General features: G+C 40.6%; 3 protein-coding genes across 3 annotated transcripts; 2 read left to right on the top strand and 1 right to left on the bottom strand.

Moving 5' to 3' along the window:
• Positions 1 to 243: 243 nt before the first annotated feature.
• On the top strand, positions 244 to 8,439 carry irf3 (interferon regulatory factor 3). Its single transcript, XM_078278910.1, has 11 exons — positions 244 to 453; positions 1,282 to 1,448; positions 1,632 to 1,803; positions 3,188 to 3,261; positions 3,351 to 3,411; positions 3,563 to 3,628; positions 3,748 to 3,993; positions 4,239 to 4,329; positions 4,889 to 5,178; positions 5,287 to 5,405; positions 6,507 to 8,439. Exons 2-11 carry the CDS (start codon positions 1,284 to 1,286, stop codon positions 6,618 to 6,620), a joined length of 1,398 nt encoding a protein of 465 aa, XP_078135036.1. The 5' UTR covers positions 244 to 453; positions 1,282 to 1,283; the 3' UTR covers positions 6,621 to 8,439.
• On the bottom strand, positions 7,961 to 15,018 carry LOC144536027 (chaperone Ric-8A). Its single transcript, XM_078278912.1, has 13 exons — positions 14,929 to 15,018; positions 14,791 to 14,838; positions 13,811 to 13,828; positions 13,607 to 13,696; positions 12,919 to 13,514; positions 12,497 to 12,632; positions 11,844 to 12,032; positions 11,653 to 11,747; positions 11,014 to 11,164; positions 10,432 to 10,527; positions 10,159 to 10,303; positions 9,646 to 9,925; positions 7,961 to 9,455 (listed from the first exon to the last, which is right to left on the bottom strand). Exons 1-13 carry the CDS (start codon positions 15,016 to 15,018, stop codon positions 9,314 to 9,316), a joined length of 2,076 nt encoding a protein of 691 aa, XP_078135038.1. The 3' UTR covers positions 7,961 to 9,313.
• A 5,243-nt stretch (positions 15,019 to 20,261) lies between these two features.
• On the top strand, positions 20,262 to 21,777 carry LOC144536179 (uncharacterized). The gene is made up of 4 exons (XM_078279175.1): positions 20,262 to 20,424; positions 20,652 to 20,733; positions 20,943 to 21,089; positions 21,363 to 21,777. Exons 1-4 carry the CDS (start codon positions 20,277 to 20,279, stop codon positions 21,520 to 21,522), a joined length of 537 nt encoding a protein of 178 aa, XP_078135301.1. The 5' UTR covers positions 20,262 to 20,276; the 3' UTR covers positions 21,523 to 21,777.
• The last annotated feature ends 209 nt before the right edge of the window (positions 21,778 to 21,986 follow it).

The following is a 21,986-nucleotide window of genomic DNA, read 5'->3' as shown; positions in this document are numbered from 1 at the left end:
TGGGTTCAGTTTCAATTTGCACAAAGTTTATGTAGAAACTTGAGACCTCCAGCAAATAAACACTGAACATTTCATGTTTGTTTATTTAGCGAGGTACGAGACATTTAGGTATAAGAGCCTACTGGATGCATTATGTTATTAAGGGTCCTCATAAGCATAGAAATGTACACGTGTCGTGTTATCGTGTCTTTGACCCCACCTAGCGGGACCTAGCGGGATTACGAAACTCTCGCTGACGTCACATCTGGAAAACGAAACTGACTCGAGAGTTTCCCGAAAAAACCCTCAGAACAGAAAGCAGCCGGACTCCTGACGGTATTTAATGAATTGGCAGCTTGGATTGAATGACAACCACCTTCAGTTCGTAGTCACAGCCATTATCCTGCATCATATTTCTGACTTTTCTTCCCCCTGAAAACGACTTCACTTGAACTCAACACGCACCGGCTAAAGGTAGGAGAGTTTTTTTTTATCAGAGCTGTCAGTGCTGTTGACACATTTAACGTGACTTTAAATCTTATCTTGTGAAGTTGTTGACAACCATTAAACCCGTGAGCAAATAGGCCTATGTAACTTTCTAGCTCTTCTGTCACACATGATCACACGCGAATATTTCATTCTAGAAGTAACTAGAGGCTACTCAGTATATCAGGCCTACCATTCATGCTGTATTCAGTTTCAGACGTTTTGGTTGTTGACTATTTCCACTATGCTCGTTAACTTTTACTTGAAACCACACATTACAAGTAGGCCTATTAAATTACTATCGAGTATTTGGGGTATTGAGTGCTGAATCGCACCTGGCCTCACCTTCGCCTAGCTGCTTCCTCTTTCTTGCAATTCAGAAATTGCTAAAATAAGCAGATTTGTCCAGCTGTACCATACATAATACTGCAGAATTCAGGATGTTGTGTGTTGCTTATTTTTCTTATACCTTCTATAATGTAGGGAGTGGGAAAAGACAGAAGGAGTAATCCCTCATTTTAAGAAATTATACATGCATTAGAAATAGATTTTCTACATTTTAATGAACAGTTCGTGTAAACATGCAGCGGTTAAGTTGCTTCGTATTCTATCAATTAATATAAACCTATAATACATATGAATAATTATATCCAGCCTGGCTCAGCTACTTTTATTGAAATAAAGCATGTGAATAAGTCTTCCACCAACATTATTCAATGATGAAGATCTGGGAATCATGTTACTGATGATCAGGGATGCCAAATGTAGCCCTGCATGGTGACACTGTTGACATAAAAGTTTTTCTTGCTCCTGCAGAAATGTCTCATTCTAAACCACTGCTCATCCCGTGGCTGCAGACCAAGATTAACAGCGAAAGGTATCCCGGTGTCCACTGGACAAACCTGGAGCGGACAGAGTTCGCCATCCCATGGAAACATGCTTTAAGACAGGACTCCTCTGACACTGACATCCTCATCTTTAAGGTAATGAACAGTCATTAAAAAATATCAGTGGCAGTATTGTAGAAAGTAGCACTTTGGGATTGATTTGTCAATGAAAAATGTATTATTATTATTATTATTATTATTAAGTAATCACATATATGGGATCTTAGTCTGTTCATATAGTGTATTGCTTCCTGTCTTCAACCTGTGTCTTCACTGTAGGCCTGGGCAGAAGTGAGTGGCAATGGCCGGGCTCATGGAGACCCCTCAGTCTGGAAGAGGAACTTCCGCAGCGCCCTCCGAGCCAAAGGCTTCAAAATGGTCTCTGACAACAAGAACGACACTGCTAACCCCCATAAAGTGTTTCGCTGGCCGGGCGAGTCACCATCAGGAGGTGAGGATCCACCAGGGCGCTTGTAGACAATCACTATTTGGTCTTTTATTGTAGTATATACCAGGCAAGTTAAACTATTACCTCTGATGAACTGTACTAAAGATCACCTACTACCACAAAAATGTAATGAGATGTGTATGTGACATGTATTCACTGGCAACTGGCATTAAATGGAATTGAAAAGGATAAGAATGCCTTTCTGTCATTGTGGCCACATACGGCACATATTTGATCACTCCACATTACTTTCTATCGTGCATTACATTACATTACGTATATCTAGATATATATATATCTAGATATATCTAGATATATATATATCTATATATATCTAGATATATATATCTAGATATATATATATCTAGATAGATAGATATATATATCTAGATATATCTAGATAGATAGATATATATCTATATATAGATATATATAGAGCTGGGCAATATATCGATATTTTATCGATATGATATGAGACTAGATATCGTCTTAGATTTTGGATATTGTAATATGGCATAAGTGTTGTCTTTTCCTGGTTTTAAAGGCTGCATTACAGTAAAGTTGTGTCATTTTCTGAACTTACCAGACTGTTCTAGCTGTTTTATTATTTGCCTTTACCCAATTAGTCATTATATCCACATTACTGATGATTATTTATCAAAAATCTCATTGTGTAAATATTTTGTGAATAGACCAATAGTCAACACTACAATATCGTTGCAGTATCGATATCGAGGTATTTGGTCAAAAATATTGTGATATTTGATTTTCTCCATATCGCCCAGCCCTATATGTATATATTTATTTTTTTCTCTTTTTTTCCTTCTTCATGTTTATCCGAAGTGTAGTCGGAAGAGATGTGTTTTTAACATTCGGCGGAAGATGCGTAGGCTTTCGGCCATCCTGATGTCAATAGGGAGCTCATTCCACCATTTGGGAGCCAGGACAGCAAACAGTCGGGATTTCGTTGAGTGATTAGTTGTCCCTCGCTGTAAGGGGGCAGCAAGCAGGTTGGCTGATGCAGAGCGCAGTGGGCAGGTTGGGGAATAGGGTTTGACCATGTCTTGGATGTATGCTGGGGCTGATCCGTTAGTGGCCCTGTATGCAAGTACTAGTGTCTTGAAGCGGATGCGGGCAGCAATTGGTAACCAGTGAAGAGAGCGGAGGAGCGGTGTAGTGTGAGAGAACTTAGGGAGGTTCAATAGATACATTTACTGTATATCTGGATTTCATGTTTCTGTGGTTGAGATTTGTCACAGTAATATACTAATATACCCATTTGTAAAGGGGATTATCAGATTAAAGAGATGCGTCTGATGAGAGTAAATGATTAAAAGATAGCAAGCTGCAACTAAACTAATTAAGCATTTTGCTTTCACTCTCAAAGCTACCTCTTCTGCTGGATCCCAGGACCAAGATGACCCTGATTTGTTTGAGGATTATCCCCTTCCTACACAAGAAGTAAGCGACTGTACTTGTGTGTTTGTAGGAACACAGGAAGTAAAATGTAAATGCTGTGTAATTATATGATTGTGTCTGTGATATCTTAGAGCCAGGTCAACCCATCCTTTGATGACTGTCTCTATCTCCCAGAAAACACTGTGTTTTTAGGTAAGGGACTATTTATTATCTCCTGGCATGAATGTTTGTATCTCAGGAGCTACATTTATCCTAATATTCAAGAAATGGCAATTAATTTGATAGCTAGGAATGTGGAATAATTTTTCTGAATATTTCTAAACTAAGCAAAATTTGCCAGCAGAATCCTCTGCCAACCATGATATTCTCCAGGAGTGTCTAATGGGACTGAACATTGGCTCTGAAACAGGTAGACTTATCAGCTCTGCTCATCATTTCCCCCACCCTGCTGCAGTGGGAGCAGAAAACAACAGTATCAGAGGGACTTTCCCTCGAAACAGTTTTTCAGTTTCTCCAACTTTTCCACAGAGGGCACCGCAGGCTTTGAGCCTCCTCCTGAGCAACAACAGCTCCAAAACCCAGTTGTGATTGGTGGACACGCGTTGCCTGGGCAACAGCAGTATCCAGTAATGTTTGAGGGTTCAGTCGGTGAAGCTGGGTTGCCTGAGCAACCGGCACGTCCAATGGAGGGAGCCATGGGAGGGGCCTATGATGGGCATCTGGCAGAGCAGTTCCTACATACAATGACCCAGACCAGTTTTGGAGATAATTTCAGTAGGTTGATGGATGCTACTGTAAAAAGGAAATGTTTATTTTACACAGACACTCAAAATGACATCATTCACCAAATATCAACATCTAATATCTTCAATAAGGCTATTAAAACAATGTGGCCTGTCAATGTGAATAATATCAGTCACAATTTTCAATTTAAATACCGTATATTAACAGGAATACAGTTAAGAGTGGAGCCGTTACACGCATTTTCTCATACGCTTCTCCTCTTTCTGAATCCATAGAGACTCAATTCAGGATATTAGTGTACTACAGAGGGGTGATGGTGTCCGAGCAGGAGGTTCAGAATGAAGTTGGAATCCGCTTAGTCTACAGGTAACATCGAAATAAAGCTTTCATCAAATGGAACGTGTCTAACAAATGTTCAATATCTCCAGTTTGGCTTCAAATTGACTGTCACAGTTAAAGGAATAGTTTGATCTTTCGGGAAACACATTATTTACTTTCTTGCCGAGAGTGAGAGATGAGAGGATTGTTAGCACTCTTGTGTTTGTACGGTAAGTATGCAGCTGGAGCCTATTAGCTTAGCTTAGCATAAAGACTGGAAACAGTGGGAAACAGCTAGCCTGGCTGACTCTGGCCAGAGATAACAAAATCTGCTTACAAGCTCTTTTAAAGGTCACCAACATCAGGCTAGCTGTTTCACCATGTTTCCTATCTTTGTGCTAAGGTAAGCTAACTGTCTCCTGGCTGTAGCTACATATTTACCTTACAGATAAGAGAGTGGTATCAATTTCATCTAACCCTATCCGAAGAAAGTCAAAATCGTATTTCCCAAAATGTCAAACTGTTCCTTTAATGTTGTCAGGGCTCTGCCGGGCTATATGACCTGCCTTTCAACTTAAAATCGAATGACTAAATGTTCTCACATCAGGCCCGAACTCAAGGGGACAGTTTTGGATCACGAGTCAGGCCTGTCCCTGGTCTCTCTGCCAAGCCCTGGACTCATGCTGGATCGTACCCAAGCCAATCTGACCCAACGCATCCTGGACAAACTGGGCGATGGTTTGGACGTGGGGGTGTCAGGCCATGTGGTCTACGGCCAGCGACGGGGTGAAATCAAAGCATTTTGGAGCATCTCCAAGTTTGACAGGAGCAGGCAGCCACAAGAGATTTCTAAACTGGAGCCTCAACCAATATACCACTTCAAGGACTTTGTGCGAGGTGGGTGAAAGGAATAATTCTGTAGGTTTTTATCAGCGTACCTATGAATACATGTGCTGTATCTTGCATGTTGGCATGATGTAGTGATTGATTGCTCTTTCCCTCTAGGCATATTGGACTTCATTACTGGGGGAAAGGGCCCTCCCTGCTCCCTGTTCTTCTGCCTCGGTGAGAAGTGGCCTGACTCAGACAACAGGCCTTGGGAGAAGAAACTCATCACAGTAGAGGTGAGAGTACCTTTGAATTATTAAAATGCACAGAAAGTGTTGTGCTCTCACAGACCGTAAAGCAGTATTTTAGACTTTTTTTTTCTTTTTTCTTCTTACTGCACATACCTCTATCAAATTTCATGAGTGATCAAACACCCTAAATTGCTCACTCAATGGAGCTGTAGTCAGCAGCACCTTTTAAGAGGCAATTTTGTCTCAGTATTGATTAATAGCACGGAGAGAACAAAGCCGGTGGTGACAGCTGATCCCTCGGGTGTAAAAGGTTTTTCTGCTCCCGAGCCTCTACAGAGCAGCACATGCTGAGAAATGAAAAAGTGTATAGAAAAAGTTACTTTAAAGAAAACAGCTTGACACCAGCTTTCTCAAATTTAATGGCTTCTCTCAAGCTCAAATTTGCCATCTCGCTTTTGTCATTGTGGGACGCACCCCGCTGTCCTGTGTATGCTGTGTGATTCTCTCTGCTGACTCTGCAGAGGCATCGTTAGTTTAACCTGGAACACCTGGGCGGCACCAGATTATTTAAGCCTGGCTGCAGCGCAGCAGATCTCTCTTGGCCTGCCTTGCTTGGTTGCTGCTGTTTCAGCTCTCCTTTCTCATCTGTTGGTTTGGTTTGGTTACGGTGCTTTAGTTTCTTCATTATGTTTTTGGTTGTCCGTCTGTCCATCCCATTCTAGTGAACGCAATATCTCAGGACCCGCTGGAGGGAATTTCTTCAAATTTTGCACAAACATCTACTCAAACTCAAAGTTTAACTGATTAGATTTTGGAGGCCAAAGGTCAAGGTCACTGTGACCTCACAAAACACATTTCTGGCCGTAACTCAAGAATGCACACACTAATTATAACAACATTTCACACAAATGTCCAATTTCACTTCACTGTGACGACATAATGTTCTGTAAAAACGTGTTTCTGGCCATAATTGAACGCCATAACTCAAGAACTGAAGGGGAGACATTTGGTCTGAAACTGAATTGGTGACACTAATTTAAAAAAAAATCATGGTATGCCTCCTAATTGTTGTGGCCTAAGAACCGGGTCATAACAATTGCATCTGACTTTCTGCTCCGTGTTTTTTTTTTTTTTTTTCTGTGTCAGGTGGTCCTGACTTCAATGGAGCTACTGAATAATTTGGCGGTTGAAGGCGGCGCCTCCTCCCTGCAGTCTGTGGAGCTGCAGATGTCCCTCGAAGAGATGATGGAGATGTACTGATGCACTTTGATTGGCCTGACGAAAGGCATTGTTTACACTTTTTTTGTAATCTTAACCTTGACAAGAACATTTAAGAAATAATCACCAAATAGAATAATAATGGTGGTATTGAAGGTCCTATAACATGCTGCTTTTTGGATGCTTTTATATAGGCCTTAGTGGTCCCCTAATATTGTATCTGAAGTATCTTTCCTGAAATTCGGCCTTGATGCAGAATTACAGCCACTAGAGCCAGTCCCACAATGAGCTTTACTTAGGATGTACCATTTCTGTGTCTGTAGCTTTAAATGCTTTAGAGCTCAACAGTTCCGCCCACAGCGGGTTCCGGAAGTAAAAATACAATGCAATTTCTCCATTGACAAATTGGAGTATAAGCCATAAAATCGTAACCGTCGATGGTAGACTTAAAACCAGCTACGACATGACTAAGTGATTGTATATGCTCATATAGATGCCAAAAGTTCATGGGGCACCAACCTTGTTTTGAGATAAATGTCTTTTATTCACGATGTCTTGGATAAGTACTCCATTACCCACAATCCTGAACAATCCCACAATCCCACAGTGATGCCTCTGATTGGTGGAACTCATGCTGGTGAGGAGGGGGAGCTGCCAGGAGCTGCCTGCACGATCCGTCATGCGCATGCCCAAAATGATAATACTGTTTTACGAGGATTGACGACACTGCACAAAACACGATCGGTTCCATGCTTCTGCCATTAGCCTCCACCGGGAAGCTAACGTTAGTGTGCTAACAGCTAATTCGGCTAACTGCTAGCTGACAGCTAGATTCAGTCTAAAAGAACATTAACTCAAACTAAACACTGGGTAAAGCAGGCTACAGCTGACGTAACAGCTGTTATATATTTTAACGGTTATTTTCAGGTTTTATTTTGAGGGTCTTTTAAAGTTATTTACATGCTGTCTCAGCTAGCGGTTAGCCGAATTAGGTGTTAGCTAAACTAACGTAGCTTCCTTTATTCAGTGGTGCGCGTTGGTTTATGGGATGAGTAGTTCCTTCGCTTGATAATGAAACTATGTACACAGTCTTGTACCTTTTGACTTTTTTTGTTTGTTTTTTCAGTCAAAATTATATGTTGTATGCTTATGAGTCACGTCATAGCTGGTTAGCCTAAGGCATGGTCTAAAACTCTTTATGTACGGATTTTTACAGACGTCAATGGGAGAAATGAATGGGAAATTTACTTCCGGAACCCAAGGTCTCTCGGAGGAGGGGCGGGACTGTTGAGCTCTATGGAGGAGGAGAGAGGGGGGGCAAGGTGGAGGGTGGGGGTGTGGCCTTGACCAAATGCCATGCTTCGCTTGTTTTCAAGCCCTGATGTCTCTCTCTTTCTCATGGGCGGGCCAAATTCTCTGGGTGGGCAAAGCAGAGAAAGGGGAAGTAACCTTCCTCCTTATGACGTCATAAGGAGGAGATTCAGATCGGCCCATCTGAGCTTTCATTTTCTCAAAATCAGAGCAGGATACCCAGAGCTTGATTTACATCTATCACCATTTCTAGCCACTGGGGTACCATAGGCAGGCTAGGGGAACTCACTTTAATGTTAAAAAACCTCAAAGTGAAATTTTCATGCCATGGGACCTTTAATATCTGCTCTGGTGTTGGATTTGCTGGTACTGCACAAAGGTGCAGCTTGTACCGTGTTTAAACATAAATATGTGATTTTAAATTAATTTTGATATTTTTACATTTAATAATGAGACTATGATCAGAGTCATCAGACAGGAACTTTTCTTTACATCAGTGATGTTATTGGTGCTAGTGTTTCTGAGAATTAAACCCACTTTTCTAAGATACTGTGCTGCTGTCATTCAGCTCAAGAGACAAACGCTAACTCTTTTAACAGGCCTGTTACTCATTCTTCCTTGTTAATAATGTTTGTACTTATACATAAAGAAGTTTAATATAAAACTCATAAAATCTGAAATACTGTGTGTACAATGAAATTAATATACTGTAACAATACCTAAAACCTCCAATAAACAGAAATAATAGTAAAGCTTTAAACTTAACTGTTTAGTCAAAGCTACAATCAAACTGGAGTATAAGTTGATTTAACAGTGCAGATGTTTTGATTTTCTATCACATGAGACAGTTTTAGCACAGTATGCACACACACCTGAGCACAATCTGAGACAGTTATGTACTGCAACACACCAGAGACTCTAGAGAAAACAAGTAAATATGCTGTGAAGATTTTAATTTAATCTAATACAGAAGGGTCACGGCTAACCAATGAATGTGTGTATCAGATGAAGCCTAAAGAGGAAACTGAATGACAATGCACATAATATCAGTACAAATATACAGGTTCGAGACTTTATTAAAATATTAGACCATATTGAAACCAGTTCCTTATTAGGATCTACTATCAATTCAACTCAAACCAGTGTGACCTTATTCCTGCTCTATATTATTAGTTGGAATCCAAAGAAGAAGAAATGAAAAAAGAGCTTTTTATTGCCTTTCTTGAGTTTATTTAGTTTTAGAATGGCTGACTGGGTCTGGCTGAGAACTACACTCTGTATTCATGTTTTTCAATACATTACATTTCATTTATTTTCATTCATTTACAACATGTATATATGCACTGTCAAACTTTAGAAATGTGACATTTACAAAAGAATATCAATACATTGAATAAGTGGATTGGTCTCTGTTGTCGGATGTGTCAGTTCTTCTCTCCTTCCTCTGCTTCTCCATCATCCTCTGACCCAGACTTCCCCTCCTCAGTGAGGGAATTTTCCCTCATCCCCGACATTGGGACTAGCCTTCCCTCTGCATCCACTCCCATCGGCTGGATAATGTTGTCTCTGCAGAACAAATGAGAGTTGAAAAATATGGACAATTTATTAATTAACATTGTTCTTATAGTACTTATTACATCTTTGTCTGCTCTCAGCCTGCACTGGACACTTAGTGTGGAGTGTCAGGGGTTTAAGTCTCTCCTATATCTTTAACACCTTCAGTGAACGGTTGTTGATGAGAGGTACTGTATGGTACCTGGACAGCTTGTTGAAGAGCATGAAGAGCCTCTGGGCCTCCACGTCCTTCTCCTCCTCTGTCATGCCCTCCATAGGGTCCGGCTGCTCCACCTCCACCCGCCCCGTCACCGGGTTGATGCGATCTCTGACCTGCCGGTACTCCTCAGTGTCCGAGTCGGAGTCGCTGGAGTACTGGGCGTCAGAGCTGACGATCCTGGAGCCCTGGCCGCCCAGCAGACCCCTGGTGGCCAGCAGGCCCGCTGCGTTACCGTAGCCTGTGTACTTGACAAAGCGGCTCACTGGAAGAAGATGTCAAAGTGATGAAAACCATTCATTGTTTGCACATACAGTATTTGGTATTTATTTGTGTGTGTGCAGAAAATAAGAGATGAAAATGAGAAAAACATGTTTAACACCACAGGTAATCACTGATGTACGGAAGAGGATTAGGGCCACATGTGAAAGAATGTTTTTGAGTTCTGAGTTTACAGTCGTAAATTTGAGAATAAAGTCAAAATTCTGACTTTCTTACCATTTTCCTTGCAGAGGACGAAGATGAGGTCAGCAGCGCAGTGTTTGAGGTCTGTATCCATGTGAGTCATGAGACGGATCAGACGACTCTTTACCGTGGAGCCTTCCTCTGGCTTGTGTGATGCGTCTCTCAGAGGAGGCAGGATCTAATGGCGAGGAAACATTATCATTTCACTTGTTTTGAACATTTGAAAAAGTTCCATTAAAATCCAAATATTGTGAGAAGCACAAAGCCTTCTCAGAGGTGTCATGTCTTGTGGGGTAATGGTATTACATGTTTCCTGATGTAATGGCGTGTTTCTCTGTGGCCTCTGCAGCTCTCTGTCAGCAGATTGAGGACTGGTGTCAGCTTCTCTTTCATCTTATCCCCCTGAGAAGCAAACAAACAAGGAACACCTCAGGGTTTTTTTTTCACAATCAGCAAACAGTCGCTCTCCTTAACTCAAACTTTGGTAACACTTTACAATAAGGTACACAAACAAATAGGTAGTTAATGATTAGTTACTGTTTTTGAAAGAGTAACGAATGATTAATTACTGTTTTTCAGAAGGGTAGTTACTGTTTTTTGAAAAGGTTAGTTACTGTTTTTCAGAAGGGTAGTTACTGTTTTTTGAAAGGGTAACTACCCTTCTGAAAACAGTAACTAATCATTCGTTACCCTTTCAAAAAACTAACTACCCTTCTGAAAAACAGTAACTAATCATTCGTTACTCTTTCAAAAACAGTAACTAATCATTAACTACCTATTTTTTTGTGTACCTTATTGTAAAGTGTTACCCAAACTTTCAACGTTTTTAGGCGCAAACTCTTTATTTTAGCATTCAACTGCTTCTCCGCATATCACTTTCTGACTCACCACCTCCAGGCGTCTCTCCATGAACAGCATCAGGGTGTGGACGCAGTCCATGTTGACCCCCTGGCACTGCTTCGAGTTGGGCTGCAGAGGCACCATCAGTAGCACATTGAGACACTGGAGCGGCAGCGCTGACAACAGGTTGACTGTGTGACTGAGACAAGATTACAGGAACAGAGAGTGAGAGTCGATAACGGAGAGCAGTATTGGGTTCAGTTCGGCATGATGGATTAACATATCAATACGATATATGGTACGAGGTGGTAAAAATGCAAACACATACTACAAATCAAGCTGAGATCAGAATTAAACATTACAAAATGTCTTTACAAAAGAATATGTAGTGAGACATGAATGTATTATCAGCCCAACTTTTTGTAAAATATACATTCATGAGCCAAGAACATTAGAGGAACTATCCCTGAAACAGAAATCAAATTGTTTTATAAAGATAAGATAAAATGGAATTAAACAAGAATGAAATGATTAAACTGAAATGAACTTAAATACAAATTAAACAGAGATAGAATGAGAAAAATGCAGCAACTTTAAATGCATCTGCATCGTTGTTATTAATGATGATTGATGATGATTGTCACTGCAACTTCCCTCCTATCCAAGCTCACTTTGGTTCATGCTCACCCCTGCAGTTCATCAGTCTCGTCCGGAAGCAGACACTTCTTCAGCAGGCAGAGACGCAGGATCGCCACCAGGTGTCGGTACAGAGCTGCATCATCCTGAGGGAGGAGAAAACACAGTCTGTGGTTACAATCTATTTTCTGACGTTACACCTGATGGCTGATTTGGTTTATTATGGCCTCATAGTCGCTGACCTCACTTGGCTCCTGCCTGTGGGTGCTGTAGGTGATGTTGAAGAGGATTTTGAGGATCTCTATGATACGCTGAGAGGCTTCCAGTGAGATGGCTGGTGCTGCTGGGTCTAGCACACACTCGTACTGCTCCTTCCACTCAACCTCCAGGCAGCTCTCCAGAGCTGCTGTGAAGATGGACACACCTCCCTCCTGGAAGAGCAACACAAGGTGGAGAACTGAAGGTGGCATGGTGGTGAAAAGAAGATTTAATATAAATTCAGATACAATTTTATAACTGATATATTTGGATTATTTAGCTCACTTTCATCACATTTAGCTAATTTATTTTTCACATTTAAGACGGAAATTAGTGTAAAACATTTAGATTTAACATTTAACTTTTTATTTTACTTTTATAAACATATTGTTGACAATTGCGTATAACATGTTTACACTAATTCCTGTCTCAAATGTGAGCAAAAATTTGCTAAATTTGAGGAAAGTGAGCTAAATAATCGAAATATATCCGCTATGAAATTGTATTTGAATTTGTACATATGGCGCCCCATAGTTTAGGGGATTGTTAGATGATCTACCACATCTCATAACTAGCATTATATTAACTTCACTATACATATAATAGAGTAACTCTGTAGTAAGTGAGGTTATGTTACCTGTTGAAGCTGAGTGCTGAGCTCTCGCCGTAGCGCAGTAATGAGGAACATGAGGCGTAGTTCATAGAAGTGAACACTGGAGGGAGCTGAGCCACTGACACCGGAGGATAGACGCTCTCTGAGGCCACACATGAGTCTGATGGAGAAAAGAACAAGAGGTTGGCTGTCTGGAAGTATGCTGATTTGTACAAAAGCCAACTGAATGTTATTTTGACAAATGAGAATAATAGTGTCACTGAGATTAGCCATACACAGTTTTTTTTCCCCCCTCAGCTTCACTTGAAATACCCCAAAGTGATTTAGGACTGTCTACATTTGACCAGTATATGCAGGGAGAAAACAGCAAAACGGACCCAGTAATGTAATTACAAAGTCAACAGCCATGTTTAGCAGTATTTTGGGATTGTTGTGAGGAAGCCCACCTGAGAGCACTGAACCTCTCCTGCGCCCAGGTGCTGTTGTACACCACATTACACAACACCTTCATGGCCTCTTTTCTCTGCGCCTCCTCTCCTGACACCACCCCCTCTTCTTCTTCCTCCCCCTCCATCTTGCTCTCTCGGCGGTCCTTCCTCCCTCTCTCCAGCACCTTGTGATGGGTGCCGCTACTGTGCATTTCGTTGATGCTGGGCCTGTGGCTGCCAAACCCGCTAATGCTGTCCAGATCTCCGCTGTTGGCGATGCTGATGTCACTCTTGGCGTCCTCATCGGAGCACTCTTTGTTTTGGTCATTGGCTTCACCCTCGTCCTGGTCAGTGCGACAATGCAACACTTTGGCCTCAGCGAGAGAAGCGATGATGTTATCGTAGAAATCAGAGTCGGGGTCGCTGGAGTCGTCACTTGCTTCAGTTGTGCTCAGCCCGGCTAGTTTGGCCAGCGTCAGGAGAGCGCTGTCGGTCACCAAGGGGCCCAGGACGTTTTTGTCTCTGGAGAGGATTCTCAGGGTGCGTAGAGATACTCTTAACAGATGGCATTTAACTCCCGTTCTTATGAACCTCACCAGGACAACAGTTAAGTTCTGAGGACAGGAACAAAATAAACATTTAGTTTAACAACATTCTGCAACAAAAAAAGACAATAGGGCAAGCAGAAAGTGACAGTGTCAGGCACCTGTCTGAGGATGAGGCCTCGATCCTCCTTGTCGTACTCATCACAGTCGGAGTCAGAATCAGTGTATCCCCTCACTTTATTCTTCCTGAACTGGTACACCAGGGCAAAGAACAAATATGATCGAATACAGTTTATTATGGGGACTCTCGTATGCGAACAAAGGCAATACTTAAACATTATTTCCAAACAGTGAAAGCCCTGTACCTCTTCTAGTTTTCTTTGCTTTAGGAGGTGGGCAATCCGATTTCAGTGAGCAACGCAGCAGAAGAGAGAGAAAATAGTATCAGTGCATATTTGTATCACCAAATAAAGGGCCATATTACACAAAGTGACGTATTTAACCATTAGGAGTTTTAACCATTAGTTCCTGGCACAAAAAAAGTTTCTTCTTAAGAGCTACAAACAACTTACTTAACTAAAACAAGGGGGCGGGGTTGACCCCGTTGCTATGGATGACATCATGTTTCTGACTTAATTTACTCACTATTTCTACAGTGATTGACAGGTGAGCAGCCTGTGTCACTGAATCTGAAATCAAATATTTACCAATGCATATAGATATAGATTAAAAGAGCAAAAAATAAAATTAAAAATTCATATTGTAAATTACAAATCAATTAATAATATAATTAATTAATAAAATGTATTTAACTTACTGTAATAAAAAATGAATTAAAATGTAACCTGACGTTTAAAAATAAAATAAGTTAACTGCAATCAACTCATATTTAAGACAATTTAATTTAATTATATAATTAAATTATTAGATTTACTTAAAACAATTTAATTACATTTTAATAAAACATATTAATTAAAGGTAATGAATTAGATATAGATAGATAGATAGATAGATAGATAGATAGATAGATAGATAGATTAGAATGGCTGCAAATGACATAGCTGAAAGTGCTGAATAGATTAACATGCATACGTTGGTTATTCAATCGCCCCTCCTGGGCTCAATCTGTCTGAGTATGTAAGAAGAGAGGATCAGGGACAACTGATACAGCACAATTACTAATCACAGACAGACTGTGGAGTGTGTGTGTGTGTGTGTGTGTGTGTGTGTGTGTGTGTGTGTGTGTGTGAGGGGTGTTAAGCAGAGGTGAGGTGGAAGGAACACAGGTAGGACATGGGATGTGACACTTTCTTTTAGTTAAGTGCAGCAGCATAAACCAACTTACTTTCCTTCTGTCCCTCTCCTCTGCATCAAAGAAGAAGCACTGGGCATACTGTAGAGAGAAATGATGACAAAATACTGGTCTGAGCTGTGGGTATCATCCAGACCCAAGAAGATGTGAATAGCTTCTGTGTGCTGGTACCTCTTTGTTGAACTCCTGCAGCCGTATCTGAACACCGTTCTCATCTCCCTGCTTGATGCACTGGATAATCCCCTCCAGGTCTACTTCCATGCTTTTTACGTGTGCGCACACACGCACGCACGCACGCAGGCCATAACAAAATTAAAGTTACACAACAATAATGATGAGGATGGTGGTGAGTGACAGAGTTTAGTCATTGATTAAACACATAGTGAACAAAACAGATCATTTACAGTACATTTGGTCTGTTAATCACCCAAAAAGTGGAAATAAAAACCAATAAATGTGAGATAAACAAGCAGAAATGACAGATTTTCAGTTAAATACTCTATCTAATCCTACCATCTTTTCTTCACAACAACCAGTTCAAATCTGTTTAATCACTGATAAATGCTTTCTGGCCAACGAAAGCTGAATCTGTATCTTTTAGATGACAATTGTCCGTACTGACATGTATAATATACACACATAACAAAAGACTGAAGACATCTTACAAGAGTTTAAATACATACGTTTGTCCAAACTTACCTTATGCAATTCGCTTAATCAGCCAGGTGATGTAAGATGAGTATATTATAAGATAATATACCGTATGTGTGCCAAGATCACCTTAATTCACCAAAGTGCTGTCACTGCTCTGACTTTACTTCAGCTCGCTTCCCGGTGTTTCTCAGTCCACGTAAGCTCAGTATACAATACTCTGCATTTCAATTTGCTCAATTCACTTGTTTTCCAGTTGCCCTCATGCACTCAGCATAACTCTGCATCTCTCTCTCTCTCTCTCTCTCTCTCTCTCTCTCTCTCTCTCTCTCTCTAATCCAAGAGCGATGTGGAGCCATGATTACAATCCACTAATGGACTCGAAGCTTATATCTCTTAGGGTTGACCCTCTAACCTCCAGGTTTTCCAGACTTGTAATACACATCTCTCTCTCTCTCTCTCTCTCTCTCTCTCTCTCTCTCTCTCTCTCTGTCCAGCTTTAACACACTCTTTCACTCAGATCTCTTAATAGCATGGGAATTACTGAAATACCCATTAACATTTTGTTTTTACCTCTCTAGCTGTTGCATAACCTCACTGGAGCAATTGACGGCTAAACTGAACTAGAACAAATTTGCTGAGAAATGCATCTGCAGAGTCAACGAAGTTAACATCAATATTTATAGCTGATAGCTTACAGCTCAAAATGTATGTGTTTTATTTACCAAAATCCTTTCATCATAGTAAATAGAAAAAGTACAGTGAATTCCATGTTGTGCGTAGAGTATTATAATGTTGTTTGTGTCTAGTCCCACAAGATGGGGCTATTGTTATGGTTGAGTCAATCCAACCTTGAAGTCTGACCAGCTTTTGCATTATAAAACGTTTCCATTGAAAGTAAACTTTAAAATGTTACACTGTTCATAACTATAGATGATACCAGTCTACATGAGATCAGCCGTAAAAGAAATAAATCTGTACATTCAAAATATAGCTCAAATTCACATTTTATTCTAGTAAATCTGTTTTTGTTTTCAGTGTGGCTAACTTACTTTCAACTGTTGAACATGGTGTACTGTACAGACTGTACTTGTCACAAAGTGTCTTAAGTGCCCTGAAAGATGAACTTGGAGAAGATGACATGCGAGTGAATGGCAGTCTTTCCTGGCAGGATGCTGACTCTTGTGCCCAGTAGGTAGAGGAAACAGGGCCGAGGAGGCTGAAGTGAACGGCTGGTGGTCGCAGGTTTACAACAACAGGATGCACACTATGTCAGCGAGAGCAGGAGAAAAGTCAGAGCAGTCTTGACAAAGTGCTCTCAAGTAAAGCATATTCCTATATAACTACAAAATGTCAGAAAATAGTCAAAACTAAATGCCCATCATAATGTACTAAAGCCCAAAGGGGTGTCATCAAATTAAAGTAGGGAATGTTTGTAATGGTTGAAAAATGACTTTAGCAATTAATAAATCTTCTAAATAGTTGCCGATTCATTGTTTGACTTATCCAATAATTGACTCATTGTTTTAGCCTTTATTAGTGACAAAGTTTAGTTTCTTTTAAAGTATATGTTGATTTGGATTTAAATATTTACAGTGGTGTGAAAAAGTGTTTGCCCCCTTCCTCATTTCCTGTTCCTTTGCATGTTTGTCACACTTAAGTGTTTCGGAACATCAAACCAATTTAAACAAAAGTCAAGGACAACACAAGTAAACACAAAATGCAATTTGTAAATGAAGGTGTTTATTATTAAAGGAGAAAAAAAATCCAAACCATCATGGCCCTGTGTGAAAAAGTGATTGCCCCCCTTGTTAAAACATACTATAACTGTGGTTGTCCACACCTGAGTTCAATTTCTCTAGCCACACCCAGGCCTGATTATTGCCACACCTGTTCACAATCAAGGCATCACTTAAATAGGAGCTGCTTGACACAGTAAGGTCCACCAGAAGATCCTTAAAAGCTACACATCATGCTGAGACCCAAAGAAATTCAGGAACAATTGAGAAAGAAAGTAATTGAGATCTATCAGTCTGGAAAGGGTTATAAAGCCATTTCCAAAGCTTTGGGAATCCAGCGAACCACAGTGAGAGCCATTATCCACAAATGGCGAAGACATGGAACAGTGGTGAACCTTCCCAGGAGTGGCCGGCCGCCCAAAATTACCCCCAAGAGCGCAGCGACGACTCATCCAAGAGGTCACAAAAGACCCCACAACAACGTCCAAAGAACTGCAGGCCTCACTTGCCTCAGTTAAGGTCAGCGCTCATGCCTCCACCATCAGGAAAAGACTGGGCAAAAATGGCCTGCATGGCAGAGTTCCAAGGAGAAAACCACTGCTGAGCAAAAAGAACATCAAAGCTTGTCTCAATTTCTCCAGAACACATCTTGATGATCCCCAAGACTTTTGGGACAACATTCTGTGGACCGATGAGACAAAAAGTGGAACTCTTTGGAAGGTGTGTGTCCAAGTATATCTGGCGTAGAAGGAACACTGCATTTCATAAAAAGAACATTATACCAACTGTAAAATATGGTGGTGGTAGTGTGATGGTCTGGGGGCTGTTTTGCTGCTTCAGGACCTGGAAGACTTGCCGTGATAAAAGGAACTATGAATTCTGCTGTCTACCAAGAGATCCTGAAGGAGAATGTCCGACCATCTGTTCGTGTACTCAAGCTGAAACGAACTTGGGTTCTGCAGCAGGACAATGATCCTAAACACACCAGCAAGTCCACCACCGAATGGCTGAAGAAAAACTAAATGAAGACTTTGGAGTGGCCTAGCCAAAGTCCTGACCTGAATCCTATTGAGATGTTGTGGTATGACCTTAAAAAGGCCGTTCATGCTCGAAAACCGTCTAATGTAACTGAATTAGGACAATTCTGCAAAGATGAGTGGGCCAAAATTCCTCCAGGACGCTGTAAAAGCCTCATTGCACGTTATCGCAAACGCTTGGTTGCAGTTGTTGCTGCTAAGGGTGGCCCAACCAGTTATTAGGTTTAGGGGGCAATCACTTTTTCACACAGGGCCATGATGGTTTGGATTTTTTTTCACCTTTTTAATAATTAACACCTTCATTTACAAATTGCATTTTGTGTTTACTTGTGTTGTCCTTGACTATTGTTTAAATTGGTTTGATGTTCCGAAACACTTAAGTGTGACAAACATGCAAAGGAACAGGAAATGAGGAAGGGGGCAAACACTTTTTCACACCACTGTAAAATATGTTGGTCACGGCTCTGCTTTGTGGCCATTGGTCTTTAGACTTTGTCTCATTGTGACCATATGTCTTTAGTTGTCTTTGTTCCAGTGTCTTATTTCTTGAGGGTTTTTTCTGTTCATGTTTCTTGTTCCATTCATTGTATTATTTTAACTTGTCTGTGCTTGCCATTGGTTTCCTTATGTTTCTGTTGCCCTGCATGTCTTTCCCTTTTACACCTGTTTTGTGTCTAGCCTCAGCCTGCCTTTGTGTTCCCAGGCCTTGTTGTCTTGTTACCCAATCAGTGTTTCCCTGGTTTCCTGTCTACCTGCCCATCTGCTCACTCAAGCGGTGTCTTGTGTCATGAGGAGCTCCATTTTTATCTGTCTGTTCTTTGAGTTAATTGTCGGTTTGTTTGTTGTGATTCTCTGTGTTGCTCCTCAGGTTCTTTTAGTTTTGCAGTTTGTTCCTCTGTTTGGATTATAAATAGTTTGCTATTCAGTTCCTGTATCCTGCCTTGGTACTGTCTTGTCTGCTTTTGGGTCCAAACCTGCTCCAATCCTGACAATGCTCATATATTTGTCATAAAATCATCAATTTGCCCAAAGCTAAGCAGCAGCAGATGTACAGGAACTAGTTTACAGAGAACTAGTGTACAGAGAAACGATGTCATGTTGGCAAACAATCTCTGCTGTCATTCAGGTTCCAATATTTTAAGAGGAATTAGGGGGAAATTCACAAAAAATTCACTAAAAACCATTGCTTGACTGAGAAACCACGAGACTGCTTTATCATTTCACAGCTAACGCAGACTCAGTGATGACTCAGTGCACTACATTGACTACACAACCTGCCCAGATGGTAAAACAGGAAAGGTACACAATAGACCCAAGAGGGGAAGTTGTGATTCACAGAGGAGAGAGGCTGGGAGAAACAGTGTGGAACTTGGAAAACCAAGCACTGGCTCCCCATGGATTTACTGTATTACTAACAGATTAAGAGTTTACAGGATCATTTCCTGAAGAGATAATAGAATGTGGCCATGTGCCAAACCTTAAAAGTTCATCAATTCTTATTTCTGTGACCATTTATAAGTGGGCTAACAAAGCTTTACCATTCGTAAATGCTAAAATGATATCAGATTATCCGTTGAATCGGATTTATTATCTTTTAGGAAAGGTGTAAGATCAAGAAGTTGTTTTTGAAACGCTGTATGTAGGGGCTGATGTGAGTGAAGGACATTTCAGGAATAAACACAGTGACGGCAAAAGTGACTCAAGGGAAAAAGGCACAGGAAAAATGGGGCGATAAAGAAAAGCCAGGAGGAGAATTGGGGTTATTTTGGGCTCTGTGGGCTTCCTGCAGGTGATGGAAATGAAAGAATAATTTCTGGAACAATTGCTCAGCAGCAAGTGGAGTGAAGGAGGAGAGGGATGGAGGAGGATGTGGATGAGGGGGGTCGGTGGAGCAAAGAGTGAACAACAAGAATTGATGTAAACATCACAGAAGGTATACAAGGTCACCTCAAATATAAGCACGATGTTGTGTTTGGACACGTTGTTTCAAGGTTGTTTATGTTAGTATCACACACCGCTCCTGTAAATCAGGAATAAAACTGACACCATAACTGTTAAATTGCAAGTGTGGGAGTTGGTCTGAATAATAAGAATGTTCCAGACACACCCCCTCACCCTGCCATCACACTATAAAGGACCACAAGTGGAGAGGGGTGGCAGACTTTGGCATCCAGCAATCGACAAGAGACTACGAATGGTTAACTCAAAAAGCTACAGCAGGTTTTGGGATTTTCGTGACAGTAAGTTTCATCCTGCATTCATGTTTCTGCTATTTTATAACTGGTCTCTTATTCATAATTCTTATCTTTCTTGACATTTCTTTTTTCACAAAATTTCTTTTTTTCACAAAATACCGTGTATTATTATGGTTAACATTGAATTGTACAGACCATTTCTTTGGAATAAGTCTGGTTTAGGTCAGGAAGTTTTCCTAAGTATTACTCACTTTCTGGTTTATTTGCCACAGGCCAGTGCGGTATGGAGATAGCCGTTCTGCTGCTGCTGACTGTGCCTTTGAGTGCTGCCACACCACTTAGACCAACACACAGGTCAGTGAAAAACATCAGTAAATATACAGCTAATGATGTGCCACCCACTGCCTGCTAATCCATGAATGTGATATAAAAAAAGAGAAAAGAAAGAAGGAAAAACTGGACTACATATTAGTTTATCTATATATAAAATCATTGAAAATCAGTTTGTTTGGTACATGAAATGCCTGTATATTAATAAATACCTTTTTCTGATGGACCCATAGGTCAGACACTGTCCTCTCAGGGGACGCTGTCCATGCTTTAGGGGTGAAAAAGTCAGAGGACACACAGGAGCAGTATGTTCAAGCCCTGAAGATCATCCCATTTCATTCAGAAGACAAACATCTAGACCTGGAGGCACTGAAACACAGGTACATATACACTCACACTATAGCATGGGTGGCTGTCAATTAGAAACTATAGAAGTACCAGTACAAGGAATAGTTGAAAGCTTTCTTATATCACATCACATCCTTCACAGTAATCCTGTAGGTTACTGATGCAGGATCAGTGCGGCATACATTCTTCGAAATTGCAGGTTTATGATGTATTTAGAAACCGGACATTATTTTGTAAATGTATGCAATGTTTTAAAGTCTTAACTTTAAATGTATCCCCCTCTTTCTCTTCTTCATCATTCACAGCATGGCAGGGAAGTTACGTCCACGGCGTGCACCTCAGCGTGGATGCCAGCTCGGGACATGCCAGGTTCACAACCTGGCCAACACTTTATACCACATCAGCAAAACATATGGAAAAGATGAGTCGAAAAAGGCCAACGACCCGCAGGGATATGGCAGATAGGGCCAAGAGGAATGATGGCATTTTGGAACTAGAGTTCTCAACATAGTCTCCATCTATTTAAAACCAAATATCTCTGTTTATGTTCTGACTGACTGACTGGTACTTATTAAGGATGTATGCTTATTAACCACATTGAATGTGGATGTGTTAATACTGTGTAAAATGCTTAATCATATTACTTTTTAAAATATTAATTCAATATTTAAATTCATTGTACAATAAATATTTAATATAAACAAGTGTGGAGTTACAGTTTATGCATGCATGGATAAACCTTAAGAAAACTTAGAGCTGCAACGATTAATCGTTTAATCGATTAGTTGTCAACTCTTCAATTAATCGCCAACTATTTTGATAATGGATTAGTCGGTTTGAGTAAATTCTCTGATCCCAGCCTCTTAAATGTGAATATTTTCTAGTTTCTTCTCTCCTTTGTGACAGTAAACTGAATATCTTTGAGTTGG

This window comes from Sander vitreus, chromosome 21 (genome assembly GCF_031162955.1).
Source record: "Sander vitreus isolate 19-12246 chromosome 21, sanVit1, whole genome shotgun sequence".
Classification (NCBI taxonomy): domain Eukaryota; kingdom Metazoa; phylum Chordata; class Actinopteri; order Perciformes; family Percidae; genus Sander; species Sander vitreus.
Note: the sequence above shows the minus strand (reverse complement) of the source record. Positions and strands in the feature narration are given on the sequence as shown.

Excerpts from the sequence above, each read along its gene's own strand:
- irf3 (XM_078278910.1), top strand. The coding sequence starts at position 1,284 with ATGTCTCATTCTAAACCACTGCTCATCCCGTGGCTGCAGACCAAGATT. Across the intron at positions 3,262-3,350 it reads ATCCCCTTCCTACACAAGAA|AGCCAGGTCAACCCATCCTT; the intron begins GTAAGCGACTGT and ends GTGATATCTTAG. Across the intron at positions 3,994-4,238 it reads CAGTTTTGGAGATAATTTCA|AGACTCAATTCAGGATATTA; the intron begins GTAGGTTGATGG and ends CTGAATCCATAG.
- LOC144536027 (XM_078278912.1), bottom strand. The coding sequence starts at position 15,018 with ATGGAAGTAGACCTGGAGGGGATTATCCAGTGCATCAAGCAGGGAGAT. Across the intron at positions 11,748-11,843 it reads ACAGGCAGGAGCCAAGTGAG|GATGATGCAGCTCTGTACCG; the intron begins GTCAGCGACTAT and ends CTCCTCCCTCAG. Across the intron at positions 11,165-11,652 it reads GAGACTGATGAACTGCAGGG|TCACACAGTCAACCTGTTGT; the intron begins GTGAGCATGAAC and ends ATCTTGTCTCAG.
- LOC144536179 (XM_078279175.1), top strand. The coding sequence starts at position 20,277 with ATGTTCCAGACACACCCCCTCACCCTGCCATCACACTATAAAGGACCA. Across the intron at positions 20,425-20,651 it reads GTTTTGGGATTTTCGTGACA|GCCAGTGCGGTATGGAGATA; the intron begins GTAAGTTTCATC and ends TATTTGCCACAG. Across the intron at positions 21,090-21,362 it reads CTGGAGGCACTGAAACACAG|CATGGCAGGGAAGTTACGTC; the intron begins GTACATATACAC and ends CATCATTCACAG.